At 41.8% G+C, this 23,571-nt stretch overlaps 1 protein-coding gene across 1 annotated transcript in view; it reads right to left on the bottom strand.

The window, feature by feature from the left end:
- The window catches only part of ABLIM1 (actin binding LIM protein 1), a 193,620-nt gene extending 171,886 nt beyond the window's left edge, over positions 1 to 21,734 (bottom strand). Inside the window, exon 1 of the mRNA XM_048310614.1 lies at positions 21,591 to 21,734. Coding sequence (XP_048166571.1) covers positions 21,591 to 21,603 — 13 coding nt within the window. The 5' untranslated portion in view covers positions 21,604 to 21,734. The remainder of the gene's footprint in view (positions 1 to 21,590) is intronic.
- Positions 21,735 to 23,571: the final 1,837 nt, after the last annotated feature.

Genomic DNA, 23,571 nt, shown 5'->3' with positions numbered 1-23,571 from the left:
TCACTTTTCAACATCTTACATGTACCTATAATATATGTCATGGTTAATCCATTTGATGGACTGTGTTTATTTGTGCTTCTCTGATGAACTCTTGGCAATTTGCCTGCCAGTACACATCTTTTACAACAACCTCTTGGAGTCCAAATTAGTAAAAAGGCTTTATATAGCTTGCTTTATTAATATAAGTAAAGAAATAAAGGCTACAAACTGTTTCTCTGTTTCTGCTATTTAGGTTAGCAAGGCTGCAGGCACTGATCTTTCACAGTGGGTAAATGTTGCTTGGTACAATGCCCATCCTTCACCCCAGCCTTGCTGGGCTTCCCAATGCAAATCTAATAATATAAAGGCTTTTTTTAGAGCAAGATTCACCTTATCTATCAGTAGTTGCACAAAAGACAAGCATGTCCTCCACACTAAATCATCAAAGCTTTCTCTCCAATTAACATTAAAAACTACCTATAAACAATTTATAAGCCTTGTAATATATCTTTTAGGATAAATGAAACTTTTTATCATGTTTTTTTTTTCCTCAAAAATGAAATCCTGTGACATTACCAAAAAGGTATTATTCTTCCCCAATTTTCTGTAATGAGTTCTTAAATTCACATGGCAAACTTTTCATGGTAAGTGTATTTCTGATAATCAAAATCCAGATCTTTAACAAAGCCTGCAATTATTACTTTCATGACTAAAATTGTTCCTCCCTTCAGCAACTGACATTTTCAAACTTTAATGCAGAGAATGAGAACACACCATAAAGCAGTCTACAGTAAAAGATTAAAACAAGGAGCAAAGGGAAAAGCATTTTATCTTTAATTCTCACTACCACACTACAGCAGGTGGGATAAAAAAACAATTGTAGGAATCAAGGCAGATTGGCAGCACATTTTTGGCCATGGCCAGTGGTCCCCTGCTCTGCTCAGACAAAGCACTGCCATAGAGCACAGCCAGACACAGGCTCTTGAGGTGGTCTGGCTGCAAAGGAAGTATCTGGGCAGCATTTTCACACTGTGTGAATCTTCAGTGTCTTCACCTGCTGAGCAAGTGCTCTCTCACCATCAAAATCCCCATGACATTATGAGTCAGGTTTCCTTCAGGCATAAAGTACAATTTCACTGTATGTGGCCTAAACTGGATGCAACCAAACAAGCCCAAAAAGGCAGTACTGAGAAAATCACTGCCTTCATGGATCAGGTTATTGTCAAAGAAGGGACAATGGTTTGGAAATTTGGGGTTTTTTTTATTTTTAATCTCTTGACCTTGATCATGTTCATATTAATAAAGTGAAATTACTGTTTAGAAGGAAAGACATATCTAAAGCAATACAGCTGCAAAGGAAGATAGCTCTGGATTACGAGAGGCTCAGGAAATGCAGCACCAGTTGTCTCCAATATCTTTTTGGAAGTCTGAACTTAATAAGATCTACAAATATGACTGGGTTTGCAACAACAGACACCAGGGCCCTTCCAGCAGATACCACAGCAGCCTACAAGGCAGGAGGCCAGGTCACTTTCTATTTTAATTTTTCACTACAAATGCAGGTCATCTGTAGCATGGTTAAGTACATCTTGGGGAATATTCCAAGCACAGGGCACTGCAAGAGCTTTTGCCAAGTCAGACCAGGAAGGTCATTCCAGACTCAGGTGTGCTCCCAAGTACAGACAATGCAGGCAGCTATTTTAGCCACAAGCCTGTCATGAAAAATCACTGGACATAAACCAAATTCTGCAATGCCCTACTAATAAAACACAGCTCTCCCCTTCCCACAAGAATTCCATGGAAATCAGATAATTAACAAATGAGGAAGAACATAATTACAAGATTGTAGGGTATCTTTATCCCTACGAATATGTCAGCATATTTATCACTGTTTCCTGTCACCACATACAAAGAACATGTCTTTAGTGCAGTTAGTTTAATTTACAAGCTCAAAAATAATAATTTCTCACCTCTATTGACATTTCTAGAAGTTATTTTTGCCTTAAAACGTCACCATGAGGATCTGTGAAGCACATTACACATAACAGCTTGAGGCTTTTATCTGCCTAAACAACCAAATAATGGTGTTAGAAAGGTGTCTTTTCTGCTCCCAAGCATGTTCAGAAGCAAATTACAAAGAAACTAAGAAAAACAGTGACCCAGTTCAGCAACGTAAATACACCTCACTGGCTTTCAAAGTGTAGCTGAAATAATGTTCAGATGCTGCAGCCTGCACTTCAGACAGCAAAGTCCATAAATATTCCCTATGATTAACAGGACCAGATAAAGAGACAGTGTGCTGGTTTTGGCTGGGGTAGAGTTCTGACAGTCAGATCACTGCAAGGGTGAACTGACAGAGGTCACTCCAAAGGCCTCGTTCTTATAGCTGAGGCTTTGCTAGGGAATCCTGTGAGCTGTATTTCAGATGTCTGCATGGCTTCAAGCAGCAGGTCAGCAAGAGGCACTAAGGAAAGGCTAATAACCTACAGTGAAATCAGCATCACCAGAGTGTGCAAGCTATTCCCCAAACCAGCCCAGAAATAATCCCTCTACATTTGCCTAAGAAAGCCACTCTGGGTATCTTCAATTTATTCCTAACAGAATCTGTCTGCTCCACCTGTGAAAGTTATTAAAAAATGTTATTAAAGCTTTATTAATTTGACTCATAAGGCCTTTTCTTACAGCTGTACTGATGAGACAAAGATGACCTGCTTTTGCAGGGTTTGATGTGTTTCATGTTTCTTTTTTGGGAACAAGCACCACGATGCCTTTGAAAACATGGACATACAAGACCTGCACATTAGTCTGAGGATCCAGCAGCCCCCACACTGTGAAACAGCTGGAAGGGACTTTTCAGTCCTCAAAACCTTTCCATTTCTCTACAGCTGTTTATAATGAGAGTAAAGGAACACATCTTTCCAATCCAGCCTGGATGATTAATTAACTGATGCAACAGCAATGCTGCAGCTGCGTTTGCCAAGTTATCATCCTCAGGACCATAATTAACGCAGAGGAAGTTCCACTGGGAATCAGGCTTGAATGACATCAGTAGTAACAATTAAAAGCTCCTGAAGATTTACAGCACTTCAGAGCAGCTTATTCTTCTCTGAGCAACGGTTCAGTTCTGCCAAATGCCTCTTGGAGGCAGCTAAGGCTCAGTTTGTTTTCACTCGAGTCAAAGATCATTCTGGCCAGCAGAAACCTCTGACCTAAGGTTTTGCTTCTAAAGTAACAGTGCCTTATTATACTTCCCCTTTATCCCCATTTCTTTCATGTAAGCAATGAAAGCACAAGAGGAAAGTGCACAACTGAAATGGGAATTGGAGGCAGATTTCTCTCTTCAGCCTGTCTTTTGGATTTGCTGCTCTAGTTCAAGGAGGCAAGAAGCCATAAAGCTGTCTGACTATACTTAGCTTTACCCCAGTGGAGTTTTGGCTTTCTTCTGCCACTCTCTAAAACTTCATAGCTCTGAGCTGTGGATATTCACACCTCATGGCATGAAACCCAAACACCAGACTGAAGCAGTTATATTAACATAGTGGATTTTAATATTTTTGTCTTATCTAGTGGAGATACTCCCTTTTCCACCCTTGATTAATGCACTGACCCAGAGTGCAAGATTTCCCAATTCTTCCCAGAGACATCAGTCTACCCACAGACAGCAGCTTCTAATGAGGCAACACAGTTCTCTCTCTTCTGAAACAAATGCAAAGAGAGGACATCCTTGATCTTTTATTGCCTAAGTGTTTCTGGTGCAATGATCTACTTGCAGCTGACATTTGAAACTTGAAGCTGCAGATGGGATTTGAAGGTCATCCAAACACAGCTTTAAACCTGCTCTATTTTGCTCCCTAACGTAGCCTCCATACAAGTGTCTGGTTGTAAGTTATCCTTAGTAGGCTCTTTTCCTCCAAGTTGATCATCTGGTATATCAATTTATGACTGGGTGGATAAGAGCAAAAATACTTTCACAGAGATTTTCCTAATTATGTCTCCATTTAAAGCAGTAAATGTGGAAAACTCAATTTTGTCTTTTAACTTACACTGTTCAAAGAAAAAATAAAATCTCTTCTTCCCTATAACCACATGGCACTTTGCTAGAAATAGACTTATATCATGAAATGCTGTGGTTAAATATCTGTCGTATCTTTTCAGGACAGTGTGTTAGAGATACCGTGACATTCCCTAGGCTAGTAAGTGGACTTAGAAGAACTTGTACTTCTAATTCAAAAGTGTAGGTTATTATACCTATCTACATTTGAGCAAAAAGGCTCCCTATGTGTTTGCATAAAAAACTGACTAAAACCCCATGCAAAGGATCAGCCCACATCTGTATGACACTTCAATCCTACTTAAGCCTATTCAAAATATCATTAACATTCTTCTTACATAAATAAGACAACACCACTCTGGATTAGGTAATGGGAGACATGCTTAGTATGCTGGTCTAAATGACAGAGAAGGAACAACATAGCATTACTAGATTATGCTATCACCTGTGGTTTCTAACCCCCTTGGATACACCACTGTCTTCTTATATAACCTCTCCTACATCGTGGCCTGCACCTGCCCTCATAGATCATGCTAACCATTGGAATCTGGAATGTTGAATCCCAGAGCAGGAGAGAAGCTGTAGCATTGAGGAAAGGCTGAGTTGGCCTGTACTTAGGAGAGGAGCATCACAGAACTAGGGTCAGCTCTGACTGGCATCAGTGGCTACACAGACAAAACTTCCTAATTGTGGTGCTCTGAATCCTGTTAAACACATTCACAATGACTTGCTATAAAGACCTCACTATTTTGAATTACCTACTTGCTTAGTAAACCACAAATTCAGACTCACTTAGGAAGTGGACAGAACTAAGTAATAAATGCTTCTCAAATAAAATCCCCAAAATCCAGTGATGCAAGCCACTTCACACAGCAAGCTCCAGTATGACTTTAAACCATGAGAGTAAATGCTGCCAGACAAGGCCTTCAGCCACCTCATTTGTGCCACATGCTCAGCAGGCAGTTCTGTTCACTGGATGGGCTTGACACTTCATACTCAAAGGAAAAGGCCAACTTACAGGTGACAACAGATGGCCGTAATGGGGAGAGACCATGCTCAAAATGTGTTCCACGACTGCTGTCTCAAATTATTTTCATTCCCCAACTTATTGAGGTCATTACCATTACCCAGTCTGACAATACTATTTGTGATGGTACACATAAGTCTCAGGAAATGCCTGCTGACCAGATACTTTACAATGGATTTCTCTAACAGGAGCACAAGTGTCAGCATGTTTTCTTTCTGATTTTGTATGTGGACTACCTCTGGGATTCTTCATCTCCCATAATTTGAACTTCTTAACATTTCTCCTATAGCAAACCTGAAAATCTTGAAAATAGCAGAGAGGTGATTTTGCAGAGCAGCCTGTGTGATGTCCCTGAACATTTCTCAGAGCAGTTGAAAAGGGAAGTTTTTCCACAGCTCCTGACCCCGCCATATGGCAGTGGTTAAACTCAGCCCTCAGATCATCTGCACAATAATAGAAGCACCTGTGTCAAGTCAAGAATGGCTCTTTTGGACATCAGGAAAGGCAGAAAACCACTATGGGCAATCATTTTAATTATTAAAGAGCCTGGTCGCCAAATGTGGGGACATTGATTTAACAAAGTCCCTTTACTGTATTGTGCATTAAAGTCATTAATCCTCAGAGCTCTGTAAAATGGACTAACACAGCTGTTTGTGAGCAGCTGTCTTCAGCAGGGAAACCAAAAGCCAAGAGTAAAGGAAGTCACCAGGTGTTAGCTAAACTACATGTTAACAAAAATGAGGTAACACCTGACACTGTATACATTTATAATCCTGCTGGTTTTCATTCTGTACAGCTGTGCCACACATGAAGAAAATGTTCGATGACAGGCTGGACAGCACACTGGGTAGCAATTTGCAAGAATGTAACCAAGAAGGATAGAGGAATTCTGAAATTAATCTCAGGGGCTTGTCTAAAACCACATCAAAGGCATAACCATGGCAGCAGTAGCCATACCCAAACTTCTATGGAGCCTGGGAAATAACAGCAATTAGGTCATGGTGATAGAGGTTTCATCTCAGTCTATTCACCAAAACACACAGGTTCTTTGCTAGCAGTCGAGCCACTGTGACTTCCCTTGTACTGTTCCCTGAACTATCCCAATTAAAGATGTTATGTCATATGACATATGGTAAGCTACAATCACACCCTTGATGTGTAGACAGCAGCAACAGAAGGCTTTGATTCCTGCATACCTGGACTTCAGCAATAGAAATGTACCTCACACTCCCATAAATGGCACCATTCCCAGCCTCCTAATCAGACTCTACGTTCAAGAAACCCCAACAGCCTTTCTGGTTCTATCAAAACACTCATGAGGACAACTTAATAGTAGAGGTAAAGCACAGTGAAAGTAATGTTCTGCCTTACATGGAGATACAACTGAAACACAGCAGTGATCGCAAATAGTTCAGCCCAACTCAAACTCAAAATGGAGAAGAATACAAGATTCTTTAGAGTCAGCAGACTGGAGACACAGGCCCATTGCTGCCTTATTCCAGGAGGTACAAAAAGCACTTCTGGGCTGTTCATGTGACCCAGAGAAAAGCTGGACATCACGGTCATGGAAGAAGGCAATCTCACCAACAATAATGTTGTGGAATATACGCTTTTGTCCAGAAGTGTGTTCTCACACTTCTGTCAGAAGTGAAGCCTCATTTTCAAGGAAAAAAAGGTACTGTTACACAAGGAAACCTATCCACTGAATGTAATGCCATCCCCTGTACTCAGGACACAATTAAAGTAATCACACAAACCAAGTGAACCAAACAATCACCTAATGCCACCGTATTCACTAACTTCTGCTTCTGGAGCTATCCTGTGTGGAAAAGCTGGGGCAGAGAGCTACAGGAATGCTTGGAGAGATATCTAAGGAATAAAATGTACCTTAAACGCGGCCTAAAAGTATAGGCTCAATCAGCACTAGCTCTGGGCCATTTGCAGGTCCCAAATGCCCTACAGAGCATTACTAAGAGAGAAATACTTATTATTTGGTTTAACCAGGATTGAAACAAAACTGGAAATTATTTGACTGGCATGCAGTGATTTACCCCAGGCATCTTCACACCAAGCTCCCTCAGTGCTGAGAAAACACCGTGGCATTTCTCAGTCACCTGCATGGCAAACAGACACCTGATTGACCCAGTGCAACCCTGATGTAACTTTGCTTATTCCACTGTGCTGACTTTAGAGTTGAATCTGTCCCCTAGATGCTACATTGCTCCACTTCACACAGCTAACTTGTGTGACTAAAGTTTTGCTCAGCTCCAGATGGCCAAACGTCAAAGAAATAGAAAAACAGTGATTGCCAAATCTCTGCTGGAAAAAAAAAAAAAAAAAATATATATATATACAGAAGAAATCAAAGAGGGATCACTAATTCAGCATCAGAAAACATAATGCAACGTGCTGTCTTCTATTTTGTAGCTCAAGGTATTTACTTGGTAAAAGGTAATGAAAAGATGCAAAGGTCATGAAAACCTGCAATAAAGCCCTACCCCTGGCTACTGAACAGCATCTCAGCTCTCTTCATCCTGCTGACAGTGTTTATGTCCTCCAAGACAAAAAGCCACCATGCTCTACATTAGGGGTAAGACCTCCATGCCCCTACTGGCACACAAGAAATTCTAAAGTATTAAACCTAAATAACAACTACATTCAGATACTCTGCTTTCTTTAAAGAAGCTAAGGCCGACTACAAAGAGAACTATGCACTACAAAAAAGGAGTTTCCCGTGGTTTAGTCAAGTGAATAAAAGCATCTATATACAATTTGGGGAATTCCTCATGGTTTTAGCAGTTTTCCAGTATGCCAGGATGCCAAAAGAATTCATTGGAGCTACTCAGTTCAATGCAGTGTTTAGCCTGGAGAGAGGAAAGGAGAGAGGGAGGAAGGGACAGCAATATTTTGGTTACTATACAGAAATGGAATTCATTAAGAGTAGGATCAATTTCCAAGTTTTATACAGCATCTTTTCTCTGCACTAACCTACATCTGACATCAATCATGACACTCCAGAAACAGCTTAATTTTCACACCTTCCTTCTAGGACATCATGTCCTAGATCAGATAAAGCAGATTCTATATGAAATACAGATTTTACCTAGACTCCTGTAACTGCCAGGATGAATGATTCCCCAAAGATCACAATGCCCACTGTTGTTCTTTCAAATAGGGGAATGCTTATTCAGCTTAATGTAGCTTATGAATCACTGTATACAATTAAAATTATTTTAAACATGCCAAAGTATAACTATCTTCATTATCAGCTAAATTTCGTAAGAACTATGTATTCTTGGGGCTCTCTGTTCTGCTTACATATATAATGAATGTGCAAACTCCCCTTGTTTTGAAGTCTCCAAAACGGGTTCAGACTAAACACACCTGAACAAAACTGTGTGTCCTACAGCACAGAACCCTGTGTAGCTGGTTTTGGCTGGGGTAAAGTTCATTTTCTTCGTGGTATCTAGGAGGAGACTCTGTTTTGGATTTGGTCTGGAAGCAGTGTTGATAACAGAGCGATGTTTTCATTATTGCTGAACAGTGCCTACACAGAGTCAGGGCCTTTTCTGCTCCTCACCCCACCCCACCAGTGAGCAGTCTGGGGGGGCACAAGGAGCTGGGAGGAACACAGCCAGGACAGCTGACCCCAACACAGGCACAGTCCAGCCCGTGCAGCATCATGTGCAGTACAGAAAACTGAGGAGGAAGAAGGAAAGAAGGAAGAGGCAGATGTTTGGAGTGGTGGCGTGATGCCTTCCCAAGTCACCATTGCGCATGATAGAGCCCTGCTTCCCCGGGGATGGTTGAACACCTGCCTGCCCAGGGGAAGCACTGAATAATTCCTTGTTTTGCTTTGCTTGTGTGTGTGGCTTTTGCTTTCCCTATTAAACAGTCTTTATCTCAACCCACGAGTTTTCTCACTTTCCCTCTTCCGACTCTCTCCCCATCCCACTCGGAAGGCAGAGAGTGAGTGGATGAGTGGGGATGAGCTGCTGGCTGTGGTTAAACCACAGCAGTTACAAACTGCTGATGGTGAAAGTGCCTTGAAAAGGCTGTGTCCTTACAACCAGTCCTATGCTCAGTATCTTCCTCTGCTTCAGATCACACCAAAAATCGGACCAATTCCTCTCTCTGACTGGCACAAATCTGGAATTATTCTGCTGGCCTCCAGTCATTCCAGATTTACACAATCAAAGAGAATACAGCTTGTCTTCCAAGAGTTCCACTACCAAAAATTACTTTTTGCCAATATATTCTTTGCCCATAAAATAAACACTGCAGTTTCTAAACAGTTGTTCAGGCAAGAAACAGACCAGAAATAAAAGACATGCTGATTATTTTTGTAACTCTCAGGAAAGATCAAATTTCTATGCCTGCCTCACCCTCTGATACTGCAGAGTATGCTCAAGTGTAAGCACAGTACTGCTGGACATTTTCAGAACAGGAAAATAACCATTTTAGAAAGGTTTTTAACTTCCAGTTCCTTGTGGAAAATGAATTTGATAATAAACATTTGTGGTCCCAAGACCAACTCTTAAGAATAGAATGTTTAGAGAACCCATAAATACTGGTGGTGAATAATGTTGGACAGAATGAAAAGATGAATGAAAGATTTCCTACTGGATTATTCTGCATTACAGAAATTAAGAAGGGTGGGGCAGAAAATTAAAATTAATAGAGTCCAAAAACTATTTCAGTCCATGATGAGTATTGTTTCTGGAATTCAATCTGGGGAAGAAACATCAATTAATCTTTTACTAAGGACTCCACACTTTAAAGAAATTCTCAGTAGGCACAGTAACACACACTATAAATGCAGCAATGCTCTCCCAGAGTGGCGTCAAAACATTATTTTTTTATCCTAGAATTTGGAAAAATCTCAGACAAACAACATTTGTTGCTGGAAATCAGAAAATGAGAACACACTACGTAAACTGAAATTTCCAGCCAGAAGGAAGATAGATTCTGTCTAAAACTGTTAAATTTTGAACTGTTAACGATATTACTGGTGTTTAGGCAGCAGCAGTGATCCCTGTGGAATTTATTTTCTCTTCCTGTTATTTTTTCTGTCTCCCCAATTTCATTAAGTGTATTTGGTAAACAGAAAAACTACTGTTACCTTCATGGAAACATTTTTGATCAGTTTTGCCTGCACATCTGGGTGCCTTTAGACAGGTCAGAAATCTAAAGTACATCATAATTAACCCATTCCCAGTGAGTTAACACAGGACTTCAGTTGGCATATTTTCTGGTTTCTTTACAGGCCCCAGCTGATGGGGTTTCCTCATTGCCCTAGGAAATCTACTAATACTTCTGTTTGAAACACCAACTTGCAGTGCAATGAAAGCATTAGTAGAAAAAAAATTAAGTATGTATTCAGGGAAAGCAGCAGATCCTACTTTTAAGTAGACCGTGTAATTCGGCAGGATGGAAACACACCAGGGCTGGAGCTGCTGAGTCTCACTTAAAATTAGCCCTTTGCTAGGAAACATGGAAACATGGCACCTAATTTTTTATTTTTCCCCCCAAAAGTCATATGCTTGCACACATGTTCCCCACTCCCTTTCCAGGCCCTATGCTTGTGTGATACTGCTGGAGAAGCATAACTTCATAAACCTAATTGCTTAAAATAGGATCTGGCAGAGCATCAGCTCCTAGATCAGTCTGTGAAGCGTTCAGAGGTTTTAGGCAGCAAAGAGTTTTTCCTCAGGCTATTACATTCCAATACTTCCCTCCACTCCCTTCAGAAAATCACAAAAATATTTGCAGCAATTCCAAAGACAGTTGCTCCAGCACACACTCCCCTTGACTGACTGCTAGGATACTTGAGGGGCCCAAAAAATAAAGAAATAAAAACAAAAAGCTTTTTGACACTAGGGCGCTTATAATTCCTTTTTGTAACTCTAAATGTTCTCTATTCCCATTTCTTTTAATATTTTTTAGATTCAGGGCCATTCTGTCTGTGTCAGTTCTGCTTCTCTACCAGCTTGAAGGATTTCTATGCACACTCTCTTGCCTCTTTTGCTTTAAATATGTCTCTTTTCCTCAGCATTCTTGGGTGAGCTCTTCCACTCTCCACAGCTCATGCAATCTCCTTCACCCACTGCACTCACAGCTTCTCAACCTCCAGAGGAAAGGGTAGGAAGCAAATTTAATAAGGGTAGAAGGCTCAATCTTGACCTTGCTTCCTTGGAAAACTGAGTCATAATCTAATAGCAACATACAGATCTTGCTGGATCTGTAAATTTGGAGGAAAGGTTCAGCTGTGGAAGCTGAGTATCACAGAAAAACCATTTCACGTAACTCTGATAATCTTTCAGGAAGAGAAATTGTGTGGAACGGAGCATGAACTAATCTCCTCCCCTCCTTCAATTGGCTGCACAGGTGGTTCCAGTTTCTTTAGCTGTCCTCCACACACAGACTCCCAACCTGTCTGTGTGCATGTCCCTGCGCATGCACACAGCCACCACGGGGATCTCTGCTGGGGTTAGCCCTTCCCTGCACTTCCAGCCACTGGACCCATTAGTTCCGGCTGGCTGCTCCTGACCTACCCTCTCCCCAGCCATTCCCTTGAGCAGCAGCACCAACAACCTTTACTAAAAATACCTCCTGAGCATCATAAATAGCAAGATGGTAGGATTCTTAATCCCCCTTCAGGCACGTAGTCTTTTTGCTTTTGATAAATACAGAGTGGCAACAATGGACAGAGAATAAAATGCATCTTACAGTACTGGTCTGCTTGGCCTGTGCCTTGCAGAAAGGAAAAATGAGGACTCCCAGTATCCACAAATGCTGTCAGCAGAGGACAAGAGAAAGAGGAGAAGATTTCTATTGCAAGAAGTCACAAAGTCTCCCAAACCTAAATTTTGAATATTTTTAATTCAATAGGATTTATTGGCCAAACCACAAGACCAATGTTCCTAAAGAAAACCTTAGATCTGCAGGGTACCTGCGTCAAGCAGGGAGCCAGGCAGCAGGAAAACTCAAAGGAAGGGAAAGGCTGGCTCTTGCCCTGCTGAACTTTTGTACCACCACAAGCTGTACAGAACAAGCCAAATGCACAGTGCCAGGCCAGCCTGGCAGAAGGAAGAGCAGGACACAGCCCTTGCATGCCACTTGACTCTTGAAACAATTAAGCAAACGCTACATGAACCTCTCTAGACCCCTGCCACACAGATTTGAAAAACCCCTGCACTACCTAAGGACTGAGGTCATGCTATATCTGAAAATAAAAAATATGTTAAGGAACCTAAAATCAACTGCCATTTGAGTTTAAGTTTTCAGCCATTTTCCTAATTGAATGTATTAAGGTAGAAATTCAAAAGTTCCAATGAAAGTCCAGTAGTCTGCAAGCTTTGCTGACACCTATAATTCCAAATATTCAAAAAATCCCAATGTAAGATGAAAAAAAAAGCTAGATGGCTTTTTGGGTTTTTTACATTTTCTTATAAGTTTTATAAAAATAAAGCTAGAAATTTTTCCCCTGTCCAGCTGCAGCTCTAAAGCAAGGGTGTCGTAAGTGCTGTTTCCTGCATAAACATGTAGGAAAACACTTACTATGTTGCAAGCATGAAAACAAATATGGCATCACTGTGGCCACTATAATGCAGTCACAGATACCGGCAATTGAAAATTTTAAATGGTGTTTTCAAAAAGATAGAAATAAAGACAAAGGTATTGGAATTTTGTTGCAAATTAATCGAATCATATATGAACATAATCAGCTAACCAGAACCTTTTTCTTTAAAACATAAGACTCCAAATGTGCACTGCACATCTAAGTACACAAAACATTTTTGTCATTCATCCCAAATATCAAAACATCTGGCAACAGAAAATAGAAAAAAGTATTTATAGACATTTTTGGACAGAGATTACTTCAGGTCAAGTCCGAAAGCATCCTTAAGCTGCAATCACCAAAATCTTTTATCAGTTACTTTGGATTTAGCTAGTGTTACTAAGAGAGAAATATAACATAGGCTTTTTATAGCAGCTGCCAATTCAACAATGATCAAAGTTTTATTATTCTTCCTTAGATCAAAGTCTGGACTGAATAATTTTGGGATTATCTCCAGCTCATAAAGTAGAATAAACAGTTTTGGATAACCACATTATTATATAACAATACTGTCTTCTTGCAATAAGTTTTGCTCTTATTTACATATGCCACAAGTTTTTAGTGGATTGTCTGATTATCATTTATCATTTAATTATTTTATTGGCAGAAGGCCACAGAAACATTCAAATGGTGTCTTGTGCATCTACGTTCATATGCAGAGGACATTCATGAGAAGAGGTGAAACCAAAATTAGGAAAGGAAGACTGGGCACACTTCCAGTGAAAAGTAGTAGGTTTTATATCTCTGCTCATTATAAACCAGTCAAGACATCTAGAGATCTCCCCTTGTGGGACAGAGGCATTCACACACACCTTGGCACAGCCTGTCCATGCCTGACACGCCCTTCTGACTGGCATAAGGAACGTCCTAGGTAGAGAAAATCGGTATAGTCACATTATGTTGGCTTTCATTAGCAGGCATAAAATATTGCTACATGGATAATACTCAGCACTATTCTTTTTGCAACTAAACTTAATCGTAAAGGTGCTTAGATTTGTGTTTCACTCAGGTGTGCTTTCAGTCCAGAAAAATAATGGTTTTCTCCTTTTGGTTTTCATTCTGAGAAAACCATTGATTTCCACACTGCCTGTTGGCCACAGGCTCAACTGTGTTCCTGTTCCACTGAACAAGGTATTTACTGTTATTTTCAGTGACACAGAAAGTCCTAAATTCATCTCTTCTTTTACACCCTAATTGTATGAAATTCATTCATCTTACACAGTCTTTCTGGAAGTCAGCTCTCCCACAAATGTTGATTAAGATAAGTGGCAATGCAGGGCACTAGAGAAAGCCATTACTTTGGCATAAACTGTTTTGCATGTTCTCTAAGTAGGGCCAAGAGTTAGAGCTGGAGCATCTTTTTCAGACTTGTTATTATTAAAGGCTCTTAGTTTTGTTTCTTTATCATTAACTAGGTTTCAGCTCTTATATAACCTGGTTGTCTCCCAGGCTTTCTAATGCCAAAAATAAACTGAAAGCTTTCATCACTAGTTAAAAGGAAACTGTAATTTGAACAGCAGTTTTGCTGACTTCTCTGTTGATCAAAGATGCTTCATATGAGCCTGATGTAATAGAAACAAAATCAGATTTATAATAACAGTAATTAAAGCAGAATCCTTTCATTGAGTGAAATCTCAGAGTCCTTACTTGTATAAGACTTATATTGGAGGAAACAGTAGCTAAAACAAGAGCCCGTTTATTAAGCTGAGGTACAGCAAAGGGAATGACAAGTATTAAAAAAATGTTGCAAAAACTGTTTCAGCTTCACACTTTTTATTACAATGTGTCCATCTCTGTGATGATACATGTCCTGTTTTGCCATTCCAGAAACAGAATAAAATCCTTTATTAGTAAGGAAGCAGTAAACCAGAACTTCTTATCATGCCCTTCCTGTAGAGCCCACTGTGCTAAGACCACTCACTTCTATGACTGACCTCCAAAAGGGTAATTTCTTAGTGCCATGGCAATAAGTTACCAGGAAAAAAGTCTGTGAGTAAGAAATAGAAAAAGACATTGTTGGCTTCGTCAATGAACAGTAACACGTACTGCAGTCTTCAGCATGCTCCAAAGAGAGCTAAGCACAGGTCTAAAGGCTTCAGGGAGTCAGAACCTCACAATTTGCTGGCTGGCTTGGACTGGTTTTCTTGTACCACCCTCTAAGATGAAACTGCAAATACACCACAGGGGATAAAAGTACCTTTTGCCTCACCTTTGAGAACATCATCTTCTCGATGCTTCCTATTTCACGCTTCTGTTCAGAGTGCCCTCAGTCACAGCTGCACAGAGCAGGCATCTCTCCCATGGATTTCTCCCTGCAATCCTACCAGCACAGCAGGAAAATGCCAGCAACCTCCTCTCTGGAGGCAGAGGGCATATTGGTGCCATAAAACACTCTGGCTCATCACACTTTTTTACACACCAATCTTTTTTACAATGATGAGACCAGATTCTCCTTCCACTTCAGAATGTGGAGTTCAGAGGAGCAGAGTAATAGTTTTCAACAAACATGAAGTACATATGATCTTTTCTATCCATGAAGAAATAACTCCAAGGATGAGTAAGTTGGCCACAACAAACTTTGCAGCAGCACAGAAGCCAACACAGGCTGCAGAACCCACGCAAGAACTTGGGCAGGTACTCAGAGGAAGCTCCTATTCAGCTCTCACCAAAGCTCTGCACCTTAACTCAAATACGTGCATGTGAACAGCAGGCACTGCACTGTGATGTGGCTGCATTTCATCAGTTACATGGAGCAAACTGACTTGCCACAGCCCTAATTCAAGATTAAATTCTGTATTGCAAATAGGAAAAGGACATAAAACAACCCCATCACCCAGTGTACCTTGTTGAAGCCTGTCTGGTCCAACCTTGTTTACAAACTAAGGATTTCTCTCCACAACATATGGGACCACTAAAAATACAGAATGCAATGCACAAGAATGTTTACGTAACTGGGACTCTTATTTGGGTGTGAGCTTCTGAAAATTCATTTCTTTCTGAAAACATGACACAATAAAGGCTGAGTATTTAAAAATAAAAGCATGTCTCACAGTTTTTCTCTGCTATTGCTGTATAATGTTTAGGAGTTTTATTTAGCTTTTAATGAAGGAAAACACCTAATTATAAAGATACTGTTGCCTAAACACCATGTGATAAAAGAATTAAAGGCTACTTGCTGGTCTCAGAACTCACAGGCAAAAGTCTGCTTTCCACAGTGTGATTCTGCCTTAGCACTGCAAAACTAAGAAATACTACACCAGTCACATGAACTAACCATGTGTGGTTTTCATCTTCAATTACTAACAGATTAGATTAAAAAATAATTTTAAATATTCAATTCAAACCTATTAAAATAAAAAAAATAAATCCCCAAAAGATTGCTTTCAGAGACTGTGAAAAACATGAGGTTCTGGTGTTCTTCACTAAAAGCAATTTTGCTGGCTTTTCCTTCCATAAGCTGATGCTTATTTTCCTTCTTTGCAATTCCTTTCAAAGCCATGCATCTAAAATAGACTCTACCTCATTGTCCCAGTTTCCTCTTGTTGTTGCCATTAGTCTATGCAACTTTTTCCATGCATTCAGGACTAATTTTCATTAATCTCAAAGGCTAAACAGCACACACTAAGCTTTGTGGAGGGGGAAAAAAGATGGGACAAGGCATCAAACCTTAAAAATTACCAGCTTAAAAGAGATACTGCTGTTTAAATCAGATACCTCTGTAAAATATTCTTCTTTCCCCTTGAAACAAAAGCTCTACAAGGCCTAAAGATTCAAGTGCAGCTACTGGTTCTCATGTACAGACACGTACTGCTTTCAGTGATTTGATGATCCAGGTGCTGATTCTGAGCTACTTAAACCATTAAATTGAGTTTCAAACCCTAAAATGAGTAACTAGTGAAAAAAGCATAAGTCATTACATGTATTTAGAAGAAATAAATAGAAAGTACAGACAGGATTAAGTAACAGTATGAAATCAGTATAGAAGAAATTCAGGGCAAAAGCTGAGGAGAGAAAAGCTCTCAGAGCCAGTTCCAAATCCTGCCCTGCATAGGTATTCTGAAAGGGAAACAGCTGTGTCGGCATGACTGCACACACAGCCTGCCTCAGGTAGTGCTGCAGAGCCCCAAACCCTGCCAAGAATGTCTTCCTTCAGGCTATGGAGCCTTGTACCAAGGAAAATGGGGAAAATCACTAGGACTGGAAGCAGTAAAACTACAATACTTAACTACTATAAACATACGAAAATTCTCCACTTAGAAAATGAAGGAAATGTCCAGGCAGCTCCCACTGTCCCACTCTCCAGGTCACTTGGCCTGAGAGTGTTTGGTGACAGCCACGAACTAGTCACATCACGAATTAGGGACATTATGACATGCCTGAAAGAAATACCCCTGACAACACGTAGAAAAACACAGCACTAGATTTCAGAAAGGATACAGCAGCCACCTCTTAAGTGGCTGGTTCCTTTAGATATGAGCAATATTACCCTGAAAATCACAGACCATAATAAAACATTGACCAGAAGCTCCCAGCAGCAAGTTTTAAATCACTCAGCATAGATTTCAATCAAAACCATCGCTGCCAGCAACAGCAGCTATGTCTACAGCTATCTGAGGAGAAGAAAAATAAAGACTGTTAATGGTAGGAACTCAAGATTTAGTATGTAAATTTCTCATTGAAAAATCTGTTTTCTTCACACAAAAGTTCCCAACTGTGAGATAGATCAACCAAGCAACGTGCACAGTGTCCAGGGAGAAAGGACTGCTACCAGACCACAACATAATGAGTCAAAGTTTATCATCTGCTGTTAGAACTCTATTATCCACTTGTGTAAGAACAAATGAGGCGCCTGAGAAGAGGCCCAGAAGGCAAAAATTCCCCTGTTCTGACCTGACCCTCAGATTCAGGGAAAAGAAAAAAAAGTTCAGGACTTTTCTCACCTGTAAAATGAGGACAAAGCCTCTCTCTCACCACTGTCATGGTAATTTATTTGTCTGAAATGAGAAGTGCTTGATCTACATTTGTTAAAAAATCATTTAGGAAAAAACAAGGATTACCGTATAAAATAAGTTCTTAAGCTAAACAACTCTACTACTTTGACTGTTGAGCAGGCTAAAAACTGCACCTGCCTTCTCTACAATATCCACATTTGCAACATCAGAGTGGCACGTTACAACCTGTTATTGCTGGACAGCAATAATATTTCTTCAACACTAGCTTCTGTAAAAATTCAGTGACTTTTTCATGAAAAAACCACAATGCTTTTGATAAACCTCCTATTTCACATGTCTTCATTTTCCTGAAGTAGTTGCTTACTGGACTAAATACAGCTCCTGCTAATTCTTTCAACATTTAAGAAAAAAAATTAGCAAAGATCTTTGTATTTGATCACACCAAACACTCCCATTTGTGCCTGTTTGCTGTAGCGTAACTGAAGATTATAATAGTTAAAAATAGCCATCTTTCCATTAACTTAGACCTTCATGATAACAAGTAGTTTTGACAGTTTTTAAGCAGTGTGAGATAACATGCACAAGTAGGTCACAGTTATACTTGGCCTTAGAAAAATGTCTTTCATCCAGGGAATTTACAGCTCTTTGCAAGCAAGCCCTTAGGTAAGCAACAATCTATAAGGCTTACTCCAACACCCAAATTCACTCATGTATGAGTCCTAACAGCAACTACTTAACAACAGCTGGAAGTAGAATATTAAGCCTTTTGCAAACTGCAAAACTAAAAAGCCTGACTGACGTCAATGGCAGCTCTCCACTGATCCCAACAGGCTATAGAGCAGGACGTGAGAGTGCCCTGGGAAGGACTCCAGCTTGAGAGGGAAAAGTGATTTTTCAAAGTTTGTTTCAGCTCCTAGTTCAGTCACAAGATTTCCAAAACGATTATTTGTTCAAGCTTCTGGGAATACTTGTCTGTGCTGCTTCATCTGGCATTTGTTCAACACATCTGCTCAAGCCAAACTACAAGGAAAATGGTGGAAGAATGTTAGAGACCTTCCATTTACGTAACAACAGCAGGTGAGGGACAGGTGTGAAGGACTGCAACTACATAGTCTGTGAAGAGTGGAAGGAAAAAAGAAAAATTTCAGAAAATTCATCTTACAGCACAGGTGAGCCATTAGTCCTCACATCAACCCCTCTGAAAAACTTAGCTACCATTATTTCCATTGTACAAGTAGGGAAGCATAAAACACTTTAATCCAGAGCTTTATTTAAGGCAAAATTACATGAATTTGTTCTATTAGTTATACTTTATGTATTGACTTATAATCTGTCATAATTTCGGTGACTATGTGGGTAGTTTTGGTTAAATAACAACAGGGAACTAAAGCAGAAGAGTTAAAAGGAATGGTCCAAAAGTTGAGAGGTACTGCTGGATTTCAGGAGTTTCTTCTGTCATCTGTTGCAGTCCGTTTACTACACCATGCTGCCTCCTGGAGCAAAAGAGATGAATAGAGAGCTGCACAGATTTAACACTGATAGTTCTGTGATGTTTTTTACTATTCCTTGAATATCTTCTGCAGAAGAAAAATGGCAAGGGTGAATGATTAACTCTTGCTATGCTAGTTATGCTTGATATATAATCAACAAGCAGACAGCTCCAAGTGCTTGATGCATTCAGAATAATAATGATCACCTTTGGACATCTAACACCACATAAAATATTAACAATCAATATTCGCTGGGCTTGCAGACCATAATGATACCGTGGTTTTAATGAGACTGCATATGCATGAGGTAATCTGCCTTCATGAAGCAAAGGGTCCCTATCTGGCATTTGAACAAAGCCCTAACTCCTTTAAGACTCACTGCTTACTTGTGCTACATTCTCATGAGTAACTTCATTAAGACCTGTCATAGCACTTAAGTGTGTAAAAGTTTTAAGTGTGTAAGTTTCTATGTTGAATTTTAACAGCAGTAGTGTTTAAAATTATTAATAATAACAAAGGTCTATAATTTTTTGCACACAAACAGCCTTTGGTCAGCACTGAATAAATCTATTTATTTGCCCAGACTCACATATTTTTCACATAAATCTACCTGTTAAACTTCTAAAGGATATATTGATAGAAATTAATATCTTCATCTGTTTCATTAATCTTATTCACTACTTCCCTAAAGTCCTATGGGCTGTCTTGCTCTCGCTCTCTCTCTCCAATTAATTACTTTGAAAAAACTAGATGGCACAAGAGGGACTGAGAAAGAATTCTCTTTCCTTCTCCAGGCAGCTCTCCAGCAGAATTAAGCAGGCATCAAACATCATGTGTTGTGCAGATGAATGGGAAAAAGAGATGGTGGGGGAAGGAAGGGGAAGATGGCCAGTGCAAATGTTCCCTGGCTTCCCATTCTGTACGGTTCAGGTTTTGTGAGTCATCTGCAAAGCTGAAATTGCAAAGTTTTTATGTCACTTTCTCAAATCCAGGTACCCCTTCAATTACAACAAATCTACTCCAGGTTATAAAGCTTTGCTGGGTGTTCCCCACAAGTACTAATGCAGCCTTAGTACAGCACTGATGCTCCTATACTTAGTGTTCTTCCAGAAATGGATTCTTTGGAGACCAATACAGTCCATTTCTCCCTAAAGCAAGAAATCTACTGTTCCATGAAGAATTATGCCACTCTAACACCATTTATTATTTATATCTAAAATGGGCGTGATGCTTTAGGAGTATGGTCATAGCCACAAAATGCCGACAACCTTTTAGCAGTCACATGATGTCTTCAATGTGCATGAAGCTCCTTTGGATGTCAACAGGAATCCAAGCAGATGAAAGAGCTGGTCCATGCTGAGCAGTATTCAATACACGTCAATGCAGAGAGATCAAGGGATGAACAAATAAGATGCATCCTTCCATTCAGGGGTTTGTCAATTTGTAAAACACAATTTTTATAAAGAGTCAGTTTCAATTCAGAGATAGCCAGGGAGTGGTTTTACTTCTCCTTATTGTGCAGACAATTGTCTGTCTTCAGGAGATGCTTACAAGTATTTCTGCTTTGTTATGACAACATTCAGAAAATGCTTAACTTTATGCTTCCATTCCTTTAATTTGTACTAACTGTAACAAAAACCTTAAAGCATCAGTCTTTGTGCCACATCTGTGCCAGTTTCTCATACTGGAAGCAGAACTTTGTGACAAGATGAGATCTGCAGTCAATGAGGTTGATCAGTTCATCTCCAGCCCAAAATGGGCAAACACACAGCCAGAGTTTACACACAAATGCATGCAAAAGACAAAGGCTATTCAAGTTTAGGCCAAAATTTTAAAAAATTCAAATCTGAAGTAAAACTCAAAACGTTAATTTCAAGCCAGATACAAATGTCCACCAGAGGTACAATCTGACGATTGGATTTACCACCACACCCTACCAGGAGCTCTTGCAATGACAGGACAAGCCGGATGCCTCACTGCGCTCATTAGACACCCAGTTCCAATCCGTTACCATTCCCTGAGCAGCAACACCCGCCGAGGTCTGACCCTACACCCACCCTCACCACCATGTTCCTTTCTCTGCATACATTTATACATTCCCACCGTCACTTAACGCGTACCGAGCCGCCGCACTTCCCCCGGGCACCGGGAAAGGCGGAACGGGATCCCCCGCCTCGCCGGCAGGTGCGGCGGCTGCCCGGCCCCGAAGGATGCTCTGAGGCGCTCAGCCCCGCTGCAGCCCGTGCCGGAGCCCCCCGCACGGCCCAGCTGCAGAAGGGTACCGGACAGGCGACGGCCGGCGGGGGGTCATCCCCTGGCCTCCCCCTGCCCCGAAATGGTCGGCGCACTCTCGGGGTGCGGGGCACTGCAGCGAGGCCGGGCAGCAAGGTCAGCGCGGCTCCGCCGCCCGCGCCCCTGCCGCCCGCGGGGACGCGAGCCCGGCGCTGCCCCGGCGCGGCGGAGAACCCACCTCTGGCAGACATGGCTCAGGCTCGGGCTCGGCAGCCGCAGAACTACTGCTGCTGCTTCTGCTGCTGCTGCTGCTGCTGCTTCTGCTGCTGCTGCTGCGGCGGCAGCGCACGGCCCGCACCGCCCTGCGCCCTCCGCGCCGCGGCGGCCGATGCGGGGGGCGGCGGCCGATGCTGGGCCGGGCCGGGGCGGGCGGGTCCGCGCCGCCGCCGCGCTCCGTCCCTGCCCTGCCCTGCCCTGCCCTGCCCCGCCCTGCTCTGCCCGCCGCGCTGCGGGGAGGTGCCGCGGGCGGCCCTGCGGGGCGGGAGCGCGGCTGTCTGCGCGGCGTGTGCGGGGTGTGTGTGCGGTGCGTGTGTGCGGGGCTGGGTGCGCGTGTGCCGGCGCGGAGCGGCTGCGGGGCGGGGCAGCGCCGGCGGAGCCACCGCGGCCGCAGCCGCTCCCGGGCGCGGTGACTGAGCGGGGAGCGGCGCCCGGCGGCGCTCGGGTGCGGCGGGGCGAGGAGCGCACGGCGGGGTGCGGGGCGCGGTGCCGCAGAGGGCGACAGTCGGGGACAGCCGCGCCGCCGGCAAAAGCCACGAACGCCAAGGAAAGCAGCGCGGCAGAGCCCCAGCTCCTTGGAGTGCTGGATAGGCGTGTCTGCTCCCGGAGTCACTGACAGCGCCGTGCGACAGCAGCTCTGCTCGTTCGGGACCTGGCGCTGAAGTCTGTGGCACAACTTGAAATTCAGGCACCGGACAGCAAAGATATACCTGCATAACTGTATGTAAATTGTATATAAACACAGAATTTCTAGTAATGTTGTCTGCAGAGCGATCTTGGCGTTAACACACAGAAAAGAGCACTCAGCTTCCTCCTGGCATCTTAATAAAAGTACTAGGTGACCAACTGCAACGTGCCAGAAAAACAAGATCAGTATCTGGTGGATACCTTTACCCATGGCAGCCTGGCCTCCAGCCTGGTAAAGCCAAATATTCCCATGCCACACTAAAAGGAAAACCCCTACACCACCAGATTATTAGATGGTGGCAAGAGTTAAGCAAAGCAACAATCTAGTTTGTCAAGAATTACAGGTTAGAAGACCACATCAGAACAGTGCAGTTAAAACACTAGAGCAGACTTTTATCAATTTCAGAATGGGCAATTATGAACTAAAAAACAGAAAGCCCAATCTGTGATGTTCAGCAAGGAGCCAACATGCAAACTAAATGACAGGAGAGACTGAATCACACTCCTCCACTCTGATCTACCATACACTATACATCTTCATACTAGCAAGAAGCCTACACAATTTTTCTATCAAAATAACCCACAATTACCAGAATCTTATCTAAGAGAGGTGGTAAAGATTGCATTATCATGCGGCCGCAGGTCAGGAATTGATGCCAGTAAGAGATGTATCAGCATTCCCCCTGCTGTCTGCAAGTTCAGCCCAGCCAGTGCCTCTGCTCTGTCAGATCCACCCTCTGGCACTGCTCACCTTTCCCCCTCATGCCAGCCAACTAGGGAGGCATTTGTGTAGGGAAGCATGGAAGCAGCAGTAGGATGGACAGCACTCACATGCCCTCTCATCAGGTGATACAGGCACAAAAATTGAATTGGCACATCTGTTTGCCTGAATTTGTGCTCATGCTCACACACTGCAAAGACTTTTAGTCATATCCAGCTCTATTTGCCATGAATTACCCCAGTGTCCCCTACACTTCAAATCAATCATATTCCTTAAGTCGTTCTATTTTCTTGCCCCTTGCAAAAGTTTCTGAATCTGGCAGCAGGAATAAGATGAATATTAAGTTTTTCTTCTCTTTCTAAACTAAACACCTTAGCTGGTGATCTGACATCCCTTGAAAAACAGCTCCTTTCCCTGCTTCTTTTCTGAAATTAGAGGAATTTTCCACTTGCAAACAACTCAAATTTTCTTTCTTGTCCAAAAGAGCCAAGGTTTTCCTCAGTCAATGTAGTATGACAGCATTTTGTATTTTTAA

Source organism: Corvus hawaiiensis, chromosome 8, assembly GCF_020740725.1.
Source record: "Corvus hawaiiensis isolate bCorHaw1 chromosome 8, bCorHaw1.pri.cur, whole genome shotgun sequence".
Lineage (NCBI taxonomy): Eukaryota > Metazoa > Chordata > Aves > Passeriformes > Corvidae > Corvus > Corvus hawaiiensis.
The sequence above is the reverse complement of the archived record's forward strand: the minus strand, read 5'-3'. Positions and strand labels throughout refer to the sequence as shown.